At 38.3% G+C, this 18,203-nt stretch overlaps 2 protein-coding genes across 3 annotated transcripts; both read right to left on the bottom strand.

The window, feature by feature from the left end:
• Nucleotides 1-162: 162 nt before the first annotated feature.
• On the bottom strand, nt 163-11,343 carry atp6v0a2b (ATPase H+ transporting V0 subunit a2b). Its single transcript, XM_063897018.1, is given in 21 exon segments — nt 163-1,565; nt 1,660-1,831; nt 2,574-2,691; nt 2,804-2,923; nt 3,048-3,167; nt 3,374-3,584; nt 3,676-3,794; nt 4,246-4,278; nt 4,280-4,337; nt 4,515-4,672; nt 4,759-4,898; nt 5,012-5,162; nt 5,541-5,753; nt 6,424-6,517; nt 6,633-6,715; nt 7,604-7,730; nt 8,576-8,673; nt 8,756-8,893; nt 9,243-9,340; nt 9,762-9,840; nt 10,791-11,343. Coding segments are annotated over 21 exon segments (2,550 nt in total). The 5' UTR covers nt 10,908-11,343; the 3' UTR covers nt 163-1,462.
• Nucleotides 11,344-12,482: 1,139 nt separating this feature from the next.
• On the bottom strand, nt 12,483-17,405 carry tctn2 (tectonic family member 2). 2 transcript variants are annotated; one of them, XM_063897023.1, is made up of 18 exons: nt 17,257-17,405; nt 16,508-16,621; nt 16,284-16,354; nt 15,924-16,125; nt 15,578-15,678; nt 15,263-15,462; nt 15,037-15,157; nt 14,778-14,931; nt 14,603-14,680; nt 14,397-14,519; nt 14,219-14,293; nt 14,038-14,136; nt 13,802-13,919; nt 13,618-13,721; nt 13,345-13,492; nt 13,097-13,240; nt 12,894-12,982; nt 12,483-12,744 (listed from the first exon to the last, which is right to left on the bottom strand). In XM_063897023.1, the coding sequence occupies exons 1-18, from the start codon at nt 17,357-17,359 to the stop codon at nt 12,635-12,637; spliced, it is 2,154 nt and encodes a 717-aa protein (XP_063753093.1). In that variant the 5' UTR covers nt 17,360-17,405; the 3' UTR covers nt 12,483-12,634. The 2 variants fall into 2 exon arrangements, 1 of the variants encoding a protein (XP_063753093.1); XR_010166956.1 differs by lacking the exon at nt 12,483-12,744 and having other exon boundaries at nt 12,895-12,982; nt 13,345-13,473.
• Between the last annotated feature and the right edge of the window lie 798 nt (nt 17,406-18,203).

Below are 18,203 nucleotides of genomic sequence, written 5' to 3'. Positions count from 1 at the left end.
GCGGACGGTTATGAGACCTGTGACCCGGATGTAAGGCTAATCGCTACATGACAGTCACACACTTTGGTTATTAATCTTGATCTGAAATATAAACTAATTAAAAATAATTGGTAGGGTAGAGGCTAATACAAATCCGTTATTGTCTTTGAAGAATAGAACAGCTTTAAAAAACTCAATTTATTATTGAAAAAACATGAACATGGAGTGTTTGTTAATGAATTTTGATTCTGAACATAAAACTTAACGGCAAGATTAGGCCTGCATTAGAATACATTGTACCCCTTCAACCAACCCATAAAACAATCCTATGTCCACTACAGGCAAAAAAGTGGTAAACAAACATCACTTGCCAAGATAAAAAAGCGATCGTCAGGACAAGATTATAAACTATATTAATCCACTGTTGAAACTTTACACACATGGTCATGACTTTCAAAAATATGTGGCATGTAAGTGTTTTGCCAGTGAATTATCTTAATCTTCGTATTAATTTAGCAAAAAAAAATCAATCCCAAACAATACAACTTCAAATTAGCAAAAAACTTCTCATGCCTAATATTAGTCAAATTAAATGTTATCCCGAAAAGATTTAATAAAGACCGGCAATTGAGTTGGATGGCAATAGGATCTTTCAAAGTAAGTGCTGGGTCAACAACTGCATGGAATGTTAATCTGTACAGTATATGGCAGACTCCAATCACTATTAACATAAATTTAATCATGACACATAATTAAAAAAAATAATAAATTAAAAAATATTTCTGTAAAGTATATACATTTCAGCATCACAAGCCTACTCAGGCACTTTTCGTATCAGATCCTTTGCAGCATTTTGGTAATACAAAGTCAGAACACAAGAGAAAATGAAGAATGATACAGTATGCTGTAGCTAGGTTGTAATTCTGTAAGGCAATCAGTGCAACAAAAACTTGAGCAAAAAACGATTTAACCGTCACAACTGCCAAAACTGAAAAGTGAAGATAACTGCATTCGTATAAACAATATTCAAAAATTAATGACAAAAATACCAAAGAACGGAGGAGGAGAAATGGAGGATAGTGTTATTTTCTTAAAGGTAAAGATTGACATTCTTTTTATCCTGTTTAAATAACAAATCCCAGTTGTTTATTATTGTTAAGTTATCTCATACTAAAATCACTCAATCTTTTTTCACATATTTTTCAAAGTTCGCTAGATGTGGTTTGACATCAACTGCAACCAATAATGCCTCAGTAGAAAATGTATGGTTTTAGGGTTATGAGTTACATTTAAATCCAAGCCTCACATTTCAACCTGCTTGTACAAGTCACCCTGTCTTACATACAGTTGACATTATGTAAAAAGATGACAACAAGATTCAAAATCCCCTCGTGACTTCTCTTGAACATATCTTTAAAAGCATGGGACCCTGGTGACTTCTTCTGGCTCCTTTAACCACTTACCAACTATTACCAAATTCCCTTCACAGTAAGCCATCATGTTCAAAGCTGGATGGCAGGAGAGAGAAGGAAAAGGGGCAAAACTTGATTCCAGTCCCACTGTAGAATTTATTTTGGAACTCCACCCTGAGAAAGAAAGAAGCACCCACTGTGATTACAAAACACTGAGATAATTCAAGGCCCTTTTATCGAAGTACTTGAGTGGTGATTGTTATTTTACCAGTGCAGGCGGAGGGCATGAAGGAATGCAGACAGACCCTCCATTACCAGAAGGATTGAGACGGTAAGAACGGCGAACAGGCAGAACACAGGCACTAGGAATAAAACCCCGAGAGTAGTGTCCATTCGTAGTCCAACTCGCATTACCATTTCCCACAGCACCTCTGATAGCTCTGGAAAAGCAAAGAAGAGAGACGTGCCCAATCAAAGTTACAACAAAGTGAAAGGCTGATCCCAGGTCTGTACTGTTCTACGTTTGTTTGCTTTGATGTACACTTCTACTTATGTCCATAATGATGCCAATACTGTAATTTTCAAGTCCTGCAGATCGTTTGATCAGACTTTTTCTCAGGTTAATTACAATTGCTACTCATGTGTACAGAATGGCAACAGCGCTGTGACACACAAGATGTCATAGCATTTAAGCGTTTCTATTAAATTGTAATTTGTTTTGCAAAATGAATTTAAATCAGTTTGCATGAAACCATGAAATGCATGAAAACATTGGGTAGGAATGTGTTCTGTTGAGGATATGTCCCTGCATTTAAAAACAAATAACAAAAAATAAATAAATTATCTTACAATTTTTACAGGTTGAAAATCTAGAGAGCTGTTTAATTAATAAAACATTTAGGAATTGCAAGAATTTAACAATCTAACTATGATTGTATTTTGCTTGATTGCTGTTGAAATGTAAAGAAAAGGTAACAGAAAATGCTAAATAATTACCTTCACAAGTAAAAGTAGTAGTGGGGGAACTACAAACTACAATCACAAATTAAACCTGAGCAGGTAGCAAGTGTGAACTTCATTTGCACCCTCTTTTCCCACTGCATTACTCTCACGTAAAACCTAAAGAGTGAATGCTGAAATGCCCCTTACCCCTGTGCATTGCAGAAAAACCATTATACTCACGGGCATGTGCCAGGCTCAGAGCCCAGAGCCGTAGATAGGAGGCTGTGTTGGAAACGCAACCCAGGCAATACTCAATAGTGTGAATGGCCTGATGGAGGAACTCGTCTCCAAAGTCAAACTATCACAAAAACAAAACGAAGTCACTGACCGCACTATCGACAAAAATCAATGGATGCTTATTAGCAAGTTTGAGATCAACAGGTAACTATTCAGTTGTGCGTTGTAATGACCTCCTCTTTCTGCCGCTCTCCACTAGTGGACAGATCACTGTGGCCGCTGCCCTCCTCCATGTCATGAGCCCTCATCAGGTAGAGCTCCTCTTCACTGTTACGGCGTACACGCTCATAACCCTGAGAACACGCAGAGAAGTTACTCAAACCTTTATGTTTCACAGTCAGACATCAAATATTTGTAGTATAGTATTTCACACAGAATGCAAACATTCAAACACAGACATGCACTTTGAACTCTCACCCTGTACATCCCTAAGCGGTGGCTGCCGTTGTGAAGCCAATAAAGGTAGACAGGTTTCCCCACCAGTAAGACAGGCACAGAGAGAACAGCAATGACCACCAGAAATAACTGCAGGCCAGTCTAGAAGAAGCAAACGTCATGGCATTATTTTGTTATGATCCGTCTCAGGGACAACTCGATATTTATTTTGTTTTATTTTTTAAAAACACTTAATTCAGATTCATCAATTTACATTGTATCTGTTTTTCTGAAGCAGATTCAAATAACATGCAAAACCCTTAGCTTTAATTACAATACAGGAAAGGTGCTTTATATGAGTCTCTCACCTGTCTTGGGTAGAGGGGCTGCACTCCGTCCCCCTGCATGAGGAACATGTTGATGAAGTGGATGAGGATGCTTGGAGCGTGTCGGGATTCCTTTGCAGTGAACACCAGCCATTTGTAGATTATCATGAACACCAGGTAGCCAAACAGACACAGCAGGAAGAGGAGCTCAGGGAGAAACACCAAGTAGAGGTTGTACTTCTTCCTAAAGTGCCTGATATTGTTGACAAAAATAAGGCAGGCTATTAAAACGATATATAATCAAACAAGAGCTTTCAATGTAGAAAAAGAAAAAAGGTACTTACAAGTGATTAAAAGTGCTGAGGACGACCCCAAAGCTCATGTGTATGATGCCCACTATTACTGACATCTTCATCTTATAGGAGTTCAGAAATGTAAGCCGGTTGGATGCCAAATTCCAGATCTGTGCACAGAAAAATTACATATACTGTAATTTATCAATCGTATATTTATATTATTAGCATTATCGCTCCAGAAGGGGATAGAAAATGTTAAATTCTATAAAAATGATAACTTTGTTGCACAATTCACTGTTTCCACACAAGGGTGCAAAATATATATCAAATTATCAAGCAAATCACTAAAGTGTTTACTAATACTGATCTTATTTACTGTATCAGCAACAGATATGGCTATTCAATATCACTGGTTGTTCCTTTGCCCTTATTGTTCTTACTGGATGTTAATAAGTAAATAATTGGTGTTTGCCTAAATCCTGATTCTGGGAATCAGCGTAGTAAAGCTGTAGACAGGAAAATGTGCGTGTGTATGAGTGCATGCGAAGCTAGAAGTGCAAATACCGACTTATTGTGAAGTATGATATTTGCTCTATAACACTATACTTCAGTACTCACCGGGTCAATTCCCAGAGGATACGGTCCAGTGAAAAACTCCCGTAACATTTGGATCCAGAGTGAGAAAACGATTCCCATGGATATCAGCAATCCTGTGGGAACACAAAAAAACACCAGTGTGTATCAAATGAAGGTCAATATGAAAGGAGACTTCTCAGTTGTATTTCTTTAAACAACTATACTAGGTTGTTTATCACACTATATACTTTCTTGGCCTGCTTAGCTGTTTTTACTGTTACAATGAACTCCTTCTCTCATGAAGTACTCACTTCCACACCTTCTCTCTGAACATGGCCTTCACACTCCATCCAGAACCAAAGACGTTAAGGGACTTAGAGAAGCAGTCGTTGTAAATCAGGCCAGTGTAGATGGAGAACAGGCCCATCATTAGGATGATATAGCGCCCCTCAAAGAATGTGTTCCAGATCTGCACATACATCGGTTACACTTTGCACATGTCACACAATTGAGTATCAGGTACAAAAAAATTAGAACTGGCATTTTTTCACTCACCTCATTTCTGGTGTTTTTAAGTTTGCGGTTGTTCTCGTACAGCACCATGCCGAGAGCAAACAGAGCCATGATTGTTCCATGGCCTAGATCCCCGAACATCACCGCAAACAGGAATGGGAAAGTGATGATGGTGAAAGGAGCTACAATTTAGAAGGAGGAGAAAAAAACACTTCATTTTCAGATTTCAACAAACGGCTTCTGTGCATCACAATGATGTCGCCGCCACATAAAACAAACGAAGGATCCCACTCACCGGGGTTAACTTCTCTGTAATTTCCCACCCCATAGGCATCCACAATGTTCTGGAAGCCTGAGGTAAATTTGTTGGTCCGTATCAGTGTGGGGGGAGCATCGTTGGTGGGGATGCGATTGACAAAGGAAGGAACCGTCGATCCGCTTTTTCTCTGAAATGTCGCATTCAAATATTAAGAGTTTTTAGCCATAAACTTACTATATCATGTCTTGAAACATCTGATGATCACTGCAAAAGGTAGACAGTACATGCAGATGGAATGTCAACAGGATTTGTTTATCTCTAACCCACATACACACTCAGTCCTCTGCAGCCTGCAAACTGAATGAATAGTGGCCATTCAGTGCTCTCATTCAAGTCACATCTTTTCTCTTAACTAAACCAGGATAAATAAAAGCAATGCCTCATTCAGTGATTGCTTTAATAATAGCAATACCATATTTCATGCAGCAAATGCCCTGGTTAAATAAACAGAAGAAAAAAGCCTTTGTGTGGAGCCAAAGCCAAAAACAGAGCAGAGTTCCCTTACTGATCCTTCTTCTAGGGCCCTCTGCAGCGTGGGAATGTCATTGACAGGACACCACACTTCAGCGATCAGACACTTGTTAGTAACGTCCAAACTGCACAGGTTCAGAATATAGTAGATGGCCTTCATCTTCTTGACCTGGATGACCCAGGTGTAGACCGATTCGGAGGCCTTAATCAAAACCTGCTTCAGGTATTCCTCCGTCCTGAGAAGTACCTGCACATGGCAAGAGATGAACAGGATGCTTAGTGGTGTTCATCATTGAAAAGATATCCAAGACTTGGAAAGAAAAAAAGAGTGACATTTTCAAACCTTGACCCTTTTTTAAAACGCACATGATGAACATTAACAGAGAGAAAGATGCACTCACATTTTAAACAAGGAGCTTCTGTTTTTATGTTTGAATTATTCAGACAAGAGCAGACAAGAGAAACAGAAGAGAAAGGGGAGTGGATGAAAAAAACAAAACTTTTCCACCGAGGTCTCATGCTGATCATGTGCTACAGGGGGTGAGTGCAATTCTATTTTTTCGTCACAGTGGGTTAAATCTACCATATTATTCACTCAGCAGAACCCAGAGCTGCCAGGACTGGCTCAAAAGGAGAACAAATTGAGTTCATCTATTTCATTGAGTACTTTTGTTCCCGAGACTGGTCAAATATAGAAATCCTCACTATTTGATTCGCTAAAAAGCAATGTGCAAGATTGTGTTGGATCATGTATCTTGAAACAGGCATAGAACATCTTTAGAGCTCATTGTTGGAAACGATCACACTTGTATTTTAACACTCAGATGTCAAGCCTTAAGTGAATGAATGACAGACTGTCAGTTTTTCCTCTCACTCTTTAAACGTCTGCATAATTAGATAATAGACAATAGACATACTGTGTGCAGATCCTGAATGCGAGTTCTTAGTCCTTCCACAACATCATTCCTCTCCTCATTGTTACTGGGATAGGGATACAAGTGACAGTGGTAGCTGTGGAGTGAGAGAGTAAGTTATTAACAACTCATCACTACAACCAAAAACAGATATCGGTTATTCTCTGCCAATAAAAGAGCAACCACAAAACAAAGTATTGTGGAATAATTACCAATCACAGATCTTCTTCACTTTCTGACCGATTTGGTCTCCCCAGTAAGAGATGAGGAACACCACACGTTTGGAAGGCTCACCCTGCAGATAGGGAATGAGGAAGTGTTATGTATCAATGAAAACACCCTGTCACTTCTACATTTAAAAGATGGGCCCATAGAAAGCTATTTCACAAAATGACCTATAAGATGTATTAATGTTTGTTTGTAACATCAAAATAATCAATGCAGCTCAAAAACAACGCTTTCCCTACCTGGCATTTTTTAAAAAATCTTAATGTCAGAGCTGCTCTTTTCTCACCATCTAGTAACTCATGTTTACATTGCTTATACATTTAGAAGTGAAAGTAAAGCATGTCCTGACATTCCACCAGTGATCAGTTGCAGCCCTGCATGACTGCCTTCTATTCAAGCAGAGGAAATGGATAAGTGGATTACTGCTGTCACTCTTTGTGAACAGACAAGATCACAGCACTCACTCTAGATTAAAACCAGAGGAAGGACTAGAACAGACTTCACAACATTACTTTCAATCGTGTCCTATTGTGATATTTACAATATAAGTTTTATGATATGTTAAATTCAAAATCTAAATCATTGAAATGTTAACAAAAACAAACTGCATTGGAATACTGTAAATGTAATAATATTGTGATTATATTGTACAAAAGTAAATGATGGTTTATTTATTAATCATGGCTTTGCACATTAATGTTGCTCTTGTCTACAAAAAATAAGGAAAAAGAGAATTGATAAGTGCCCTAAAAGTCATTTACGTTTGCGGACATAGAAGTTAAGATTCCATCTGTCTTTACAAGTGTTTTGTGAAGTGATGGAAAGACAACATGTGCATGTCATGCATATATTTCTTCCGCCTTGCTGTTATCTTCATCTCAAACTGTAATAGGGAGAAGACATAACACAAATAATTCAATTTAGGCCTAAATCAAGGCCAAAGTCAAGAACCTACTGTGTCAGGGTCTTCCAAATAATCCTCGACCTCAGCATAGCTGAGTATGGTGTAGCCTTTACAGACTCTCCAAAGCATTCGCTCAAACGCCTGGATCTTTGTCCTCTGAATAAGCCCGGAAATGAAACTGCAAGAAAACAAGCAAAACATTCACAAACTAACCTTTTGTTTGAAAATGTCACAATAATTAGGTGATGACACAATAAAATAAAGTATAAAATAACATCTTAAACATTTGTCATGCTGGCCAAATTAAAGTAAGAAATCCACCAAGATTAAAAATCTCTTGCCTGTTGTTGATTAAACATTTACATGGATATTTAAACTCCAAAGCTCTGAGATTTACAGGAATGAAGGAAACATGAACATCTTCACCAAGACCTATAACTGAGCTATGTGGCTAACATCCCAGTGATCGCGGCTTTTCTGTTTCCAAAACAATCTCACGTGATTGATGTCACGTTATGCTCAACTGAACCAAATACAAGCTGCTTGCTGCAGCTGGGAACTCTATTTGGCAGAGTAGAGGCGAACAAAGACCAATAGACATAGAATATAAAGTGAAATGTACCTCTTAAACAACACATCTTCTTATTTCAAGCACTTTCCTTAGAAATTCACCCCCTAAAAATCTTCTTTTATACAGTCCAGATGAAACGCTTAATGTAATATGTGCGGTGTATAAAGGGCACTTATGGACCGATCTTGTTGAGGTAACAAGTGAATACCCGTGATGTTGTTTGTTCTTGCAGCCAACCTCATTGATTTTATAGATGTTTTTATCTGAGTCTCCTCTTGAAATATTTTTATTGGTGTTGTGTGTGCAAACTTTTACAAAGTTACCACATAACATTTGCAAAACCCTGTGGACGGCAGACAAAGCAAAAACTGCTTCTGTCCTGAGGTATGTGTTGTTAATTTAAGGCGATGTCCAAAAATAAACAATTTTGGGCTGCAGCGTTCATTCCTCACCCCAATTTGGCTCCAAGTCTTTGCATGCTGCTGTAATCCATCATAGTGTCTTTTTCAAGGAAGGGAAACTCCTCATACTGAACTTGCAAGGGTTCTCGCTGAAAGTAAAAGACAAAAGGGGTTCAGCAAGAAATCTAAATCACAAGATGAAAGAGCCACATTACAGAATGACACACTAACCTCCGCTGATCTCTGTACAAAGTTGCGTGTGATGCGGAGCATGTGTGTGTACTCTGTCAGCTCCAGCAGATTCCTCTGCAGCTTCTCTTTATTCCTGGTGACTTCACCCAACTCCACTTCTAGTCTCTGCAGCTGCTCCTGTGAACACACACACACACACACACACACACACACACACACACACACACACACACACACACACACACACACACACACACACACACACACACACACACACACACACACACACACACACACACACACACACACACACACACACACACACACACACACACAGTGATAATGGGCATTACAGGAATAATAACAGACTTGGTCAGAACAAGTAATTCTAAGTAAATTACTCAACTATGTTAAATCACTTAAAGTGGTATTGACTCACCACTGATTTAAAATCTCTCCAAGAAAATGACATCAACACAATAAATAAAACAAATGATAAATGATGAAACGTTAACATCAAACTGACCATTATAGCAATGACGTGCTTGGGTAAAGGAGCCACTGGGTTCACGTCTCTTTCTGGCAGTGAAATGTCTGCTTTTTTCACTTCCCTCAGAAGGTACCCTGTTAAAAAACAGATAGGCAACTTTGTAAGACACAGAAAATAAACCTTTCAAGCACTTCCAAACACCATGAACAACATCCTTTGAAAAACACTTCATTTAAAGCCAAGTCCAACAGTGTGGTACTCTCTTCTCCTAATCTAATAATAAAGGGATTCGTTAATCAAGGGCAGCATTTCATTCAACTCAATCTACAACCAGCTGATATTTCTCATGACTGTGGAGTCATTGGCTCTCAATTAAATTCATTGAAATTATCTTCTGTGGCTTCTTGTGCTCCTGCTTCATTTTTGTCATCCTATAACAGCTTTAGCCAAATACTTTCTGGGGCAAAATCATTTCATTTCCTGCCCAAAACTACAACTTAATGAATAGATGTTGCCTAACTGAAAACTGTATATTGAAGATCAATATATCCTTACCAAGGATCCTCTCCATCTCTTCACATTTCTTTATCTCATTGACATGTTTCCGCTGGAATGTGTTAACACTTGGATTGAGCTGAAAAGGTGTAGGAGACATATTTAGTCAAAATTCATCATTAATGCAGTAAAGTCATACACATGTTTTAAGGACAAACCAACAGAAACGTAACTTACAGTTACCACCTTTTTACAGCAGCACAAAACACCTCTGATCTATAGGGGATCTGTGACTTGCATTCAGTGGTAAAGTCTGATTTGAAACAGGCCATAGAAACAGGGATGTAAAGTAAATATGTTCATTTACTCAAGTACTGTACTGAAGTACAATTTGGGTAAATTCACAAGCTACCCTGCAGTATAAAAGTCATTCAAACTAGCTGCACCTTTATCAGCTTTGATAAACACATTAATGCATCAATAATTATAATCAACACATATCATATTCTGAAAACTTTTACTTTTGGTACTATAAGTATATTGTGATGCTAATACTTGTGTTATTTTACCTGAGTAACATTTTGAATGCAGGACGTTTACTTGTAACAGTGTTTTCCTACACTCTGGTACTTCTACTTTTACTTGAGTACAAGATCTTAGAGAGCACTTTTCCAACCTCTGACATAAACACAGGCAAAGTTTGTGCATTAGATATATTTTATTTAAATATATGCAAAACATATGTGTATGTCCCGTGATTGATAGAGATCAGAGACAATCAGAACTTAGCAGGCCTACACGTCCAGTATTACAGAAAAAAGATTGGTCAAATAACTGTTAACAGAGTATTCCTACACTAAGGTACTTCTACTTTTACTAAAGTACAAGATCTGAGTACTTCTCCCACCTCTGCTGATCAATAGGGTATCTATGACTTGCATGCATTCAGTGGCAAAGTCTGCTTTGGTGAAACCCGCCATGGACGCTTCGACAAACCAACAGGTAAGTAAGTTGTCCAGTCAGGAAGAAGTTTCAAAGTGAAACATGACTCTGTTTCAGCAGATTAAAACTGCTCTTTTCGGTACTTACGTCTCTGAACTCCACTAGCCCCAGTTCTCCAAGTTCACTGATGCAGTCGTATGCAGACCCAGACTGCAGGAACAGCTGGGCCAGACACATCTCTTCCCCCCGGAGCAGAGAGCACATTTTGACAGTCTGCGTGGTTGTTTACCTGCTAAACCGAGGAGGCTAATACAAGCTAACAACTGCTGTTTCTGTCAATAAAAGCACGTCAGCGGCGGTGAGTGAAGACCTTCTTCGTGGTGATCATATCCTGGTGATGATACAATATATCACTTGCATGACGCTGACTTTAGAGAGCTATAGCTAGAGCCGATGCTGTTCCTGTTAGCTGACCGGCTAGCCGGCTACTCTGTGTTGTTAATTCCTGGATAAAAAACTTGTTTCGCCGGTGTGCAAGCTTGAATCCTGAGGCGCCCGGTATTACCACCGCTGGCGTAGCTCATCCACATATCTAGTCACGACTCTTCTCATAGTTTCTGAAGTTTTCAGCAGACGTCCGCTTATTATCTTCATAGTACTCCACGTCACTTCTCTCCACACTGTTGAATATGAGCTTCCACAGCAGTGAACGTACCTTTGACCAATCAACACCGCCCCCTGGAGTCTGCGCACTGCACACTCCCTCTGACGTCAGCGTTTAGCCAGCTCTCCTGAAGGCAAACATTAACCAGTGATGTTAAGTAACTAAGTACATTAACGCAAGTAAAGCATTTAAATACCATTTTGAGGCCCCTGTACTTTCTCTTTGTACTTCAACCCCACAACAATTCAGAGGTAAATCATGCACCTTTAGCCCACTACCTTTATTTTATACCTTCAGTTACTTGCAAATTTGTATTAATGATCTCTGACATAAACACATCTAAAGTTTTGTGCATTATATATTTTATCTTAACATGTGATAAATATATATATATTTAATACATTTTCGTGATTGATGGTTAAACATAAGAGACCATCACAACTTAGCAGGCCTACACGTCCAGTATTACAAAAGAAATATTAGTCAAATAACCAAAAGGCTGATAGATTTAAGAGGTGTGGAAAACACTTTGCACATGTATCTGGAATATTTTAAACAGGTGAATAATCGTATCAGGGTTTAATATAAGTTTTCATGTGCCACACAGTGTATATACATATGTATGTGTATATAATTTATGTTACTCTGTAGGAATAAACCCTGATATTATCATGGTTGGATAAAGAGCAACGTTTTGAAAACACAACATTAAAAAAAAGGATTTGTCTTTGAGAAGGAGACACTTAACACACACAACGAAAATATGCTGTGTTTTAGGGATTCAAGACAAACACATCTTCATTTACATATGTCTTTTTTTAAAACAATTCACATAACCAATAGTATTATTCAGCTAGGTTGAATATGACTGAAATATAAAGTGAGTTCAGAGGCAGTAATGGGGTCTAGAATAAAAAACGCAGCAGGAGCTATGTTATGTTTGCTGCTGACTTCATAATACTGAACGCAATCTTTGACTCCCTACATAGACTTGTGAATGGTGATGAAAGATTGTGAATGATCACCCCTTGAGGTGAAATCCAAATTGTGAATAAACAATGACTAAAAAAAATATATGGATGAGAATGTAATTGGATTAAAGGAGTGCACCAAAGGGTAGCCCCCTTTTCAAAACTATAATAAAATAATGTCAGCAAAATAATGTTAACGGAACAAGCAGTAAAAAATATATATTTATTACAAGATAGTGCACCAATACAATTATTTACATTCCCAGAAAAATATCAAAAACATGTAAAAGAATATCATTAAAAGCTCCGTCTAATGTTAAAAGGTCTTTGTTTCTTCACACAATTTTAGGGCGGCACTATTTCCATGCTTGTCTGATTTGTCTCCATGGAGTCCCAAGTATTGAAGCAGTGATGAAGAAGAAAACCAAAATAAGGCCCTTTGCCAGAGACTGGGAATATGGCTCACCTGGGGACGATAAAGGTAAAATAACTCAGTAATGGTACTGTCGGGATGAGGACTTAGGCAGTGTTTCTCACATCACAATTTCCTGAAATATCAACTAGAGTACACAATAAAACATAGGACAGATTATCTAGAAGTAAATACATTCTCACCTGTGTAATACTTGGTGATGGGGAAGGCGAGCTCAGGCCAACACACATCATTCCGGTTACAGTCATACTCAGTGAAGTTTATCTGAAACCTGGGGAAAAAATATAAAACATCACACTCTAAGTTTGAATCAGTCGGGCAGCTAATACACAACGTAATGTATTTGTCTCAAGTTACAACTGTCATTATATCAGGGCAGTCTTGCCTGGTTTTCGGTGGTCCTGTGTTCACAGGAATGTCAGTAAAGGTGACTGAGGAGGTGACGGGGAACAACTGAGTCTCCGTTGGGTCCACACATGGAGACACATCCCCCCCTCCACAATCCAGTGTCCAGGGGGACATGCTGTAGCTTTAAATGACCATAATGACCTCCGTGAATCACAATGGTTTTGAATTTGCAATGACAATAACAGTTAAACTGTATGTTTCAATGAATAAACACCGCATACACACCTGACTTGCAAAGCACGGATATCCCTCTGAGGTACGCCTTCTACCATGCCTGTGATAAGACTCCAAACATGGATATGCTGGTGGGATGGAACCCCATAGCATGAACTTGGACCGTCCTCCATAGTTGTGCTAGAGTTTTGTATCAAAACTGGAATTTATATGTGGTTTAAAATATTTAGTTAGAACAAATACTGTAAAACAAACTCTAAATTTTGCTTTAATAAAGTTTAGTGAAAAGGTTGCATGAATTGTATCTTTGCACAATCTACTCACAGCTAATGTTCACCCAGTCTGTCATAGTTAGAAGATCTGGGTTTCCACTCTTTGCCACATATGTGGCTGTCATCAGAGCATTCTGGAGAGATGTTACAGTCTCTCTATAGGAGAAATACATTCAAATTTACTTCAGTAGAAATACATATTGATATAGATTCAACATGAACTCGTGCTGATTTACCTCAGGAGATCACACTGAGTCAGATTGTGTCTGCTGACAGGGAGCAGACATCCTGAGGTTGAATTCTCCCCAAATAGAATTGGTTTCATCTCAGCAGAGAAACAGAGCCCATCACTCACTGCAAGGTTGATTAAAACATGAGGTTGTCTTTTATCCAACTTACTTTGATTGAATTAAACGTAAATCACAGTAATGATACATGCAGTCAACCAGTAAGCAACAACATTGGGTTTTACCTGGTTTCCAGAGACTGACTGACACCCTCTGTACAAAGCTGGTATTATTGTCCAAAGTGTCCACAATTCCAGCGATAACAGGCCTTCCCACCTGATAACCTGCCATTTAAAGTGTTTGTTACCCACTGAAACATGTAGTCCACAACCATTTTCAGGACAAAGTAAATGATCTTGTTCTCACCTGGGTTCCCTGAGTTGGTTTCAACCATTGATTCTCCATTTAAAAACACGGCAGAATACCTTGTAGTTAACGCCACTGTTTGGGGACAGAAAGGCCGAAATGAGTCCACATTACATTCAACACATCTATCAACTAAGATTGATGATCAGCCAAATCATGGACTAGTCTTAAAACTTACCACTACTATTTAAAGTGATGGTCCCAACAGTGTGAGTCACTGTGATACTTGTGAGGCCATTTCCTTCCCAGTACAATGTGTAATCCAGCGCCAAGGTCACGTTGTCACATACCAGTCCCTCATCTTCAGAGGAATATCAAGTTTCAACATTACGGTTAGTTGTCAGTTTTAGTTGTTTTGGTAATTGTACGTTGTATTTTAATTACCTGAGGAGGCATCAGTGCTTGAAATAAACTGACTCAAGTCAAAGGCAACTTTGTCAATTACATCCACTAAAACATCCCCTGAAACACATGGAGAAACACAATGCAAGAACTGAATAAAAAGAGCTCCAGAGTGTGTCAAAACATTTCTTCATGATGTTTAGCGGGTAATACAGACCTCCCAGTCCATTCTTTACTTTAATACTCAAATCTGTTGGTACAGTCTGTAAGGGAGATCCAGTTGGACATGAACGTAGAAGAGTTACACAATTCACCTCAAAATTCTTCAAAAATGCTACAGGTGCATTGTTAACACACTGCCCGAGCAGCTTCTGTAAAACAGAAATATAAAATGAATTAGTTAACAGCTTTGGCAATGTATAATGCAGGGAAATAAAAATAAATGATGATAAAATAACAATAGACACACCACTCACCTGAGGAATAGTGAAGTACTGGTCATTTAATGTGAAAATGGGACTTCCTTGAATATAAACATTGACTGGCACTGGAGCAGGCGAAACAGGGCTTTGGAAGGATGGGCCAGGTTCAGGTGTGCTAGACAGGTTAACGGGCAAAAGGTCAATAATAGAATATGATACAAAAACATATACTTTCATTCATATAATCAAAAATTGTAATATATTTAATTTAATTTCTCACATTGTGTATCCCTGGTAAAAGAGCCCGAGGTAAGGGTTGTTTTCAGGTGGAGAATTGACACACAAAAATGGAAACCAATCTGGGGAATTATTTGAGGATTGCACAGAGCACTGATAATCTGAAGCAGGAGAGACCTGGCCACCAAAGGGCCCTGGGAGACAATGGGACACAAACAGCTTCAAATCTTCAGAGGAACAGTCCTGTGTGAGTGGAAGACAAATAAGTAATTAATGATTAATAGAAACAGAAACGTATTTGTCTAAAGTGCACTGTTCTCTTGTTAAAAGATAGTCATGTTGTGAGAGATGTTAATACCGTGTCACAGCAGCAGCGCACATCACATGCTCCCAATGTGAGGTCACAGGGGCAAGAGCCCAGTGGTTCGTACACTTGGTTTGGAATGACAGTTTTATTCTCTAAAATGGATATGAGATTTATATTTATTAGAAATGTGGAATTCACACTGGCAACATTTTCTGCTACGACATATGCGAAAACATACTGTTCATGGTGTGGTACAGAAACAGGTTAATGTACTAAAACAAGAAAAAATAATAAATAAAAAGAGATCAGAGACAGTATATCAACTTTTAAACCTAAACAACTCTCAGAAAAATATGGAGACATGAAGGCTCATTATGGGGGGCAAAGTTTCAATTACCAGAGCCAGGATTAGCAGGAAGCAACAGGGCGTATATCTTGGCCTGGATCAGCAGTGATGCCTGAGGTGTGCCGCCCACACAGGCAGACACCTGAAGGGTCTCCAAAACACACAGTGGCTTTGGACAGCAGTCTGTATCCGTCTCATTCTCACCACACAAACGCAGAGTTTTATCCAGTCTTAGCTGAACCTGAACTGCAGTCTGGGGAGCGAAATGAAACAAACATGATAAAAACTGTTGTTAGGACTATAATATTAGCTCTACTAAATGAATCGCTTTTTGTTTGTTTTTTAATAAACCCTATTCAACTGCATATAACTAATACATTATTTAATTGTATTAAACTGTAATCTTCATACCTTCCCCACCTGCTCCCTTGTGAGCACCCATTGTGTCTCTTCAGCTACACATGATGGAGAGCCAATGCTTCCTGTAGAAGAAAACACACCAGAACCCTTTTATGTGACACTAAACCGGAGAATTATATATTATGGAAACTTGGTATTTTCAAACACCCCTTAATTAAATCTAAATCAAAACGTGTTTGCTATAAAACACGTCCCATGGAAGAAACAGCGCTGACCTGTCGTATTAGATGGAGATACCGTCCTCAGATTCAGAGAGATGTCAGATGCATTTCCCAGCAACAGTGAAGTGACCATGGGTCCAGTTGCCGTGAGATATGACGGCTTGAAAACTGTTTAACATAATGGCAGTGTTAAGTAACTAAGTACATTGACTCAAGTACTGTACTTTATTACAATCTTGAGGTACTTCTACCCACTACAATTCAGAGATAATTAATGTTAGTATCTTTAGTTACTTTGCAGATATAGATTAATAATAACAAGTAGGGTCAACTCTTAAAAATAACTTACGATCTACAAGGATTTAATTCACAAGTTGTTGAAATTAAATCCACCTTTACCAGCTTGATAAACACTTCAATGCATCAATAATTACTAACAAACATAATATATATTACTCTGAAATGAGCCAATCTGCATAATGAGTACTTTTACTTTTGGCACTTTATAAACATTTAGATTCCAATATTCCTTTACTTGAGTTACATTTTGATTGCAGGACTTTTACACTTGTACTTTTACTTAAGTACAGTATCTGAGTAATTCTCCAACCTCTGCATAACGAGGATATATCTCGTATCTGCTTTGCGTATTAGTTTCACAAAATGAGTTACTGATTGAACACTGAAAAAGGTGTAACGTTACCACGGTTGAATTCTTGTTAGCTCTTGGCTAGTTAGCTTAGCTTTGCTTGCGAGTGAAACTGTAGCTGTTTTAATGTAAAACTGTTAGCATTGAAACTTACCAACAATGTTTTGAGGTTGCACCAAGGACATGAATAGTATAACATATATGACCTGGCATGAAATGGATACACGGGAGAAGCATAAATCAAACACGTTAGCCATTTGGTTTACTTCAGATTATAAACAGACATATTTGTAAACGGTTAGTGATGTCATGGCAACGCAAATGATGAACCAATCACATCGTAGATATTCTTCTTCTGGGGAAACAGGAGGAACTAAAGGACTTAAATGTGCAACAGCGACCTCATGTTACCTGAAGTAGCACATACATGCACACTCTGGTAGTTCTACTTTCACTTAAGTACACGATCTGAGTACTTCTACCACCTCTGCAACCTCTGCATATAAGTGATCGTATCACCTCTTTATACTTAGTTATACTAATAGTATAGGAGTCTGGGGGGAGTCTGTCAGAATATCATATGAAGTGTAGCATACATCTTTATTGCCCCCCCCAAAAAATTGAAATCTGGATATATAATATAATATCCATTTGTCACATCTTTCTGCCAGTAAAGCAAAGTCAAAACGATGGCAGCAAGATAATTAATAAATGAACAATACACTTTAAGTATCCGTCACATTTGTACAAGCAAGGTGCAACAAGCAGATACATTTTATTTATATCAGACAGTCAAAAAAATATATAGAACAGCTTAATATTTATCTCAGACCAGTGTTCAGATCTTTGAGCACAACAAAATCCATAACCTACTGACCGAAATTTGTAAATTGGTGAGTCTGAATGAAAGCTGATTCGATTTGTTTCCCAAATAACACAGATCCCATAGCATTCCCCTTAATCTAATCTAATACTTAGAATAACTATTTTGCCTCTTGAATATTGTGTCTTCTATGATGTGGTTTCTTTTTGGGTGTTCAAGATATTTTGCCAAAAGACATTTTATTTTAAATCAAACAAAACTGTCTCCCTGCCCCAAGG

This window comes from Eleginops maclovinus, chromosome 12 (genome assembly GCF_036324505.1).
Source record: "Eleginops maclovinus isolate JMC-PN-2008 ecotype Puerto Natales chromosome 12, JC_Emac_rtc_rv5, whole genome shotgun sequence".
NCBI lineage: Eukaryota > Metazoa > Chordata > Actinopteri > Perciformes > Eleginopidae > Eleginops > Eleginops maclovinus.
This window is presented reverse-complemented; position numbering and strand designations above follow the sequence as displayed.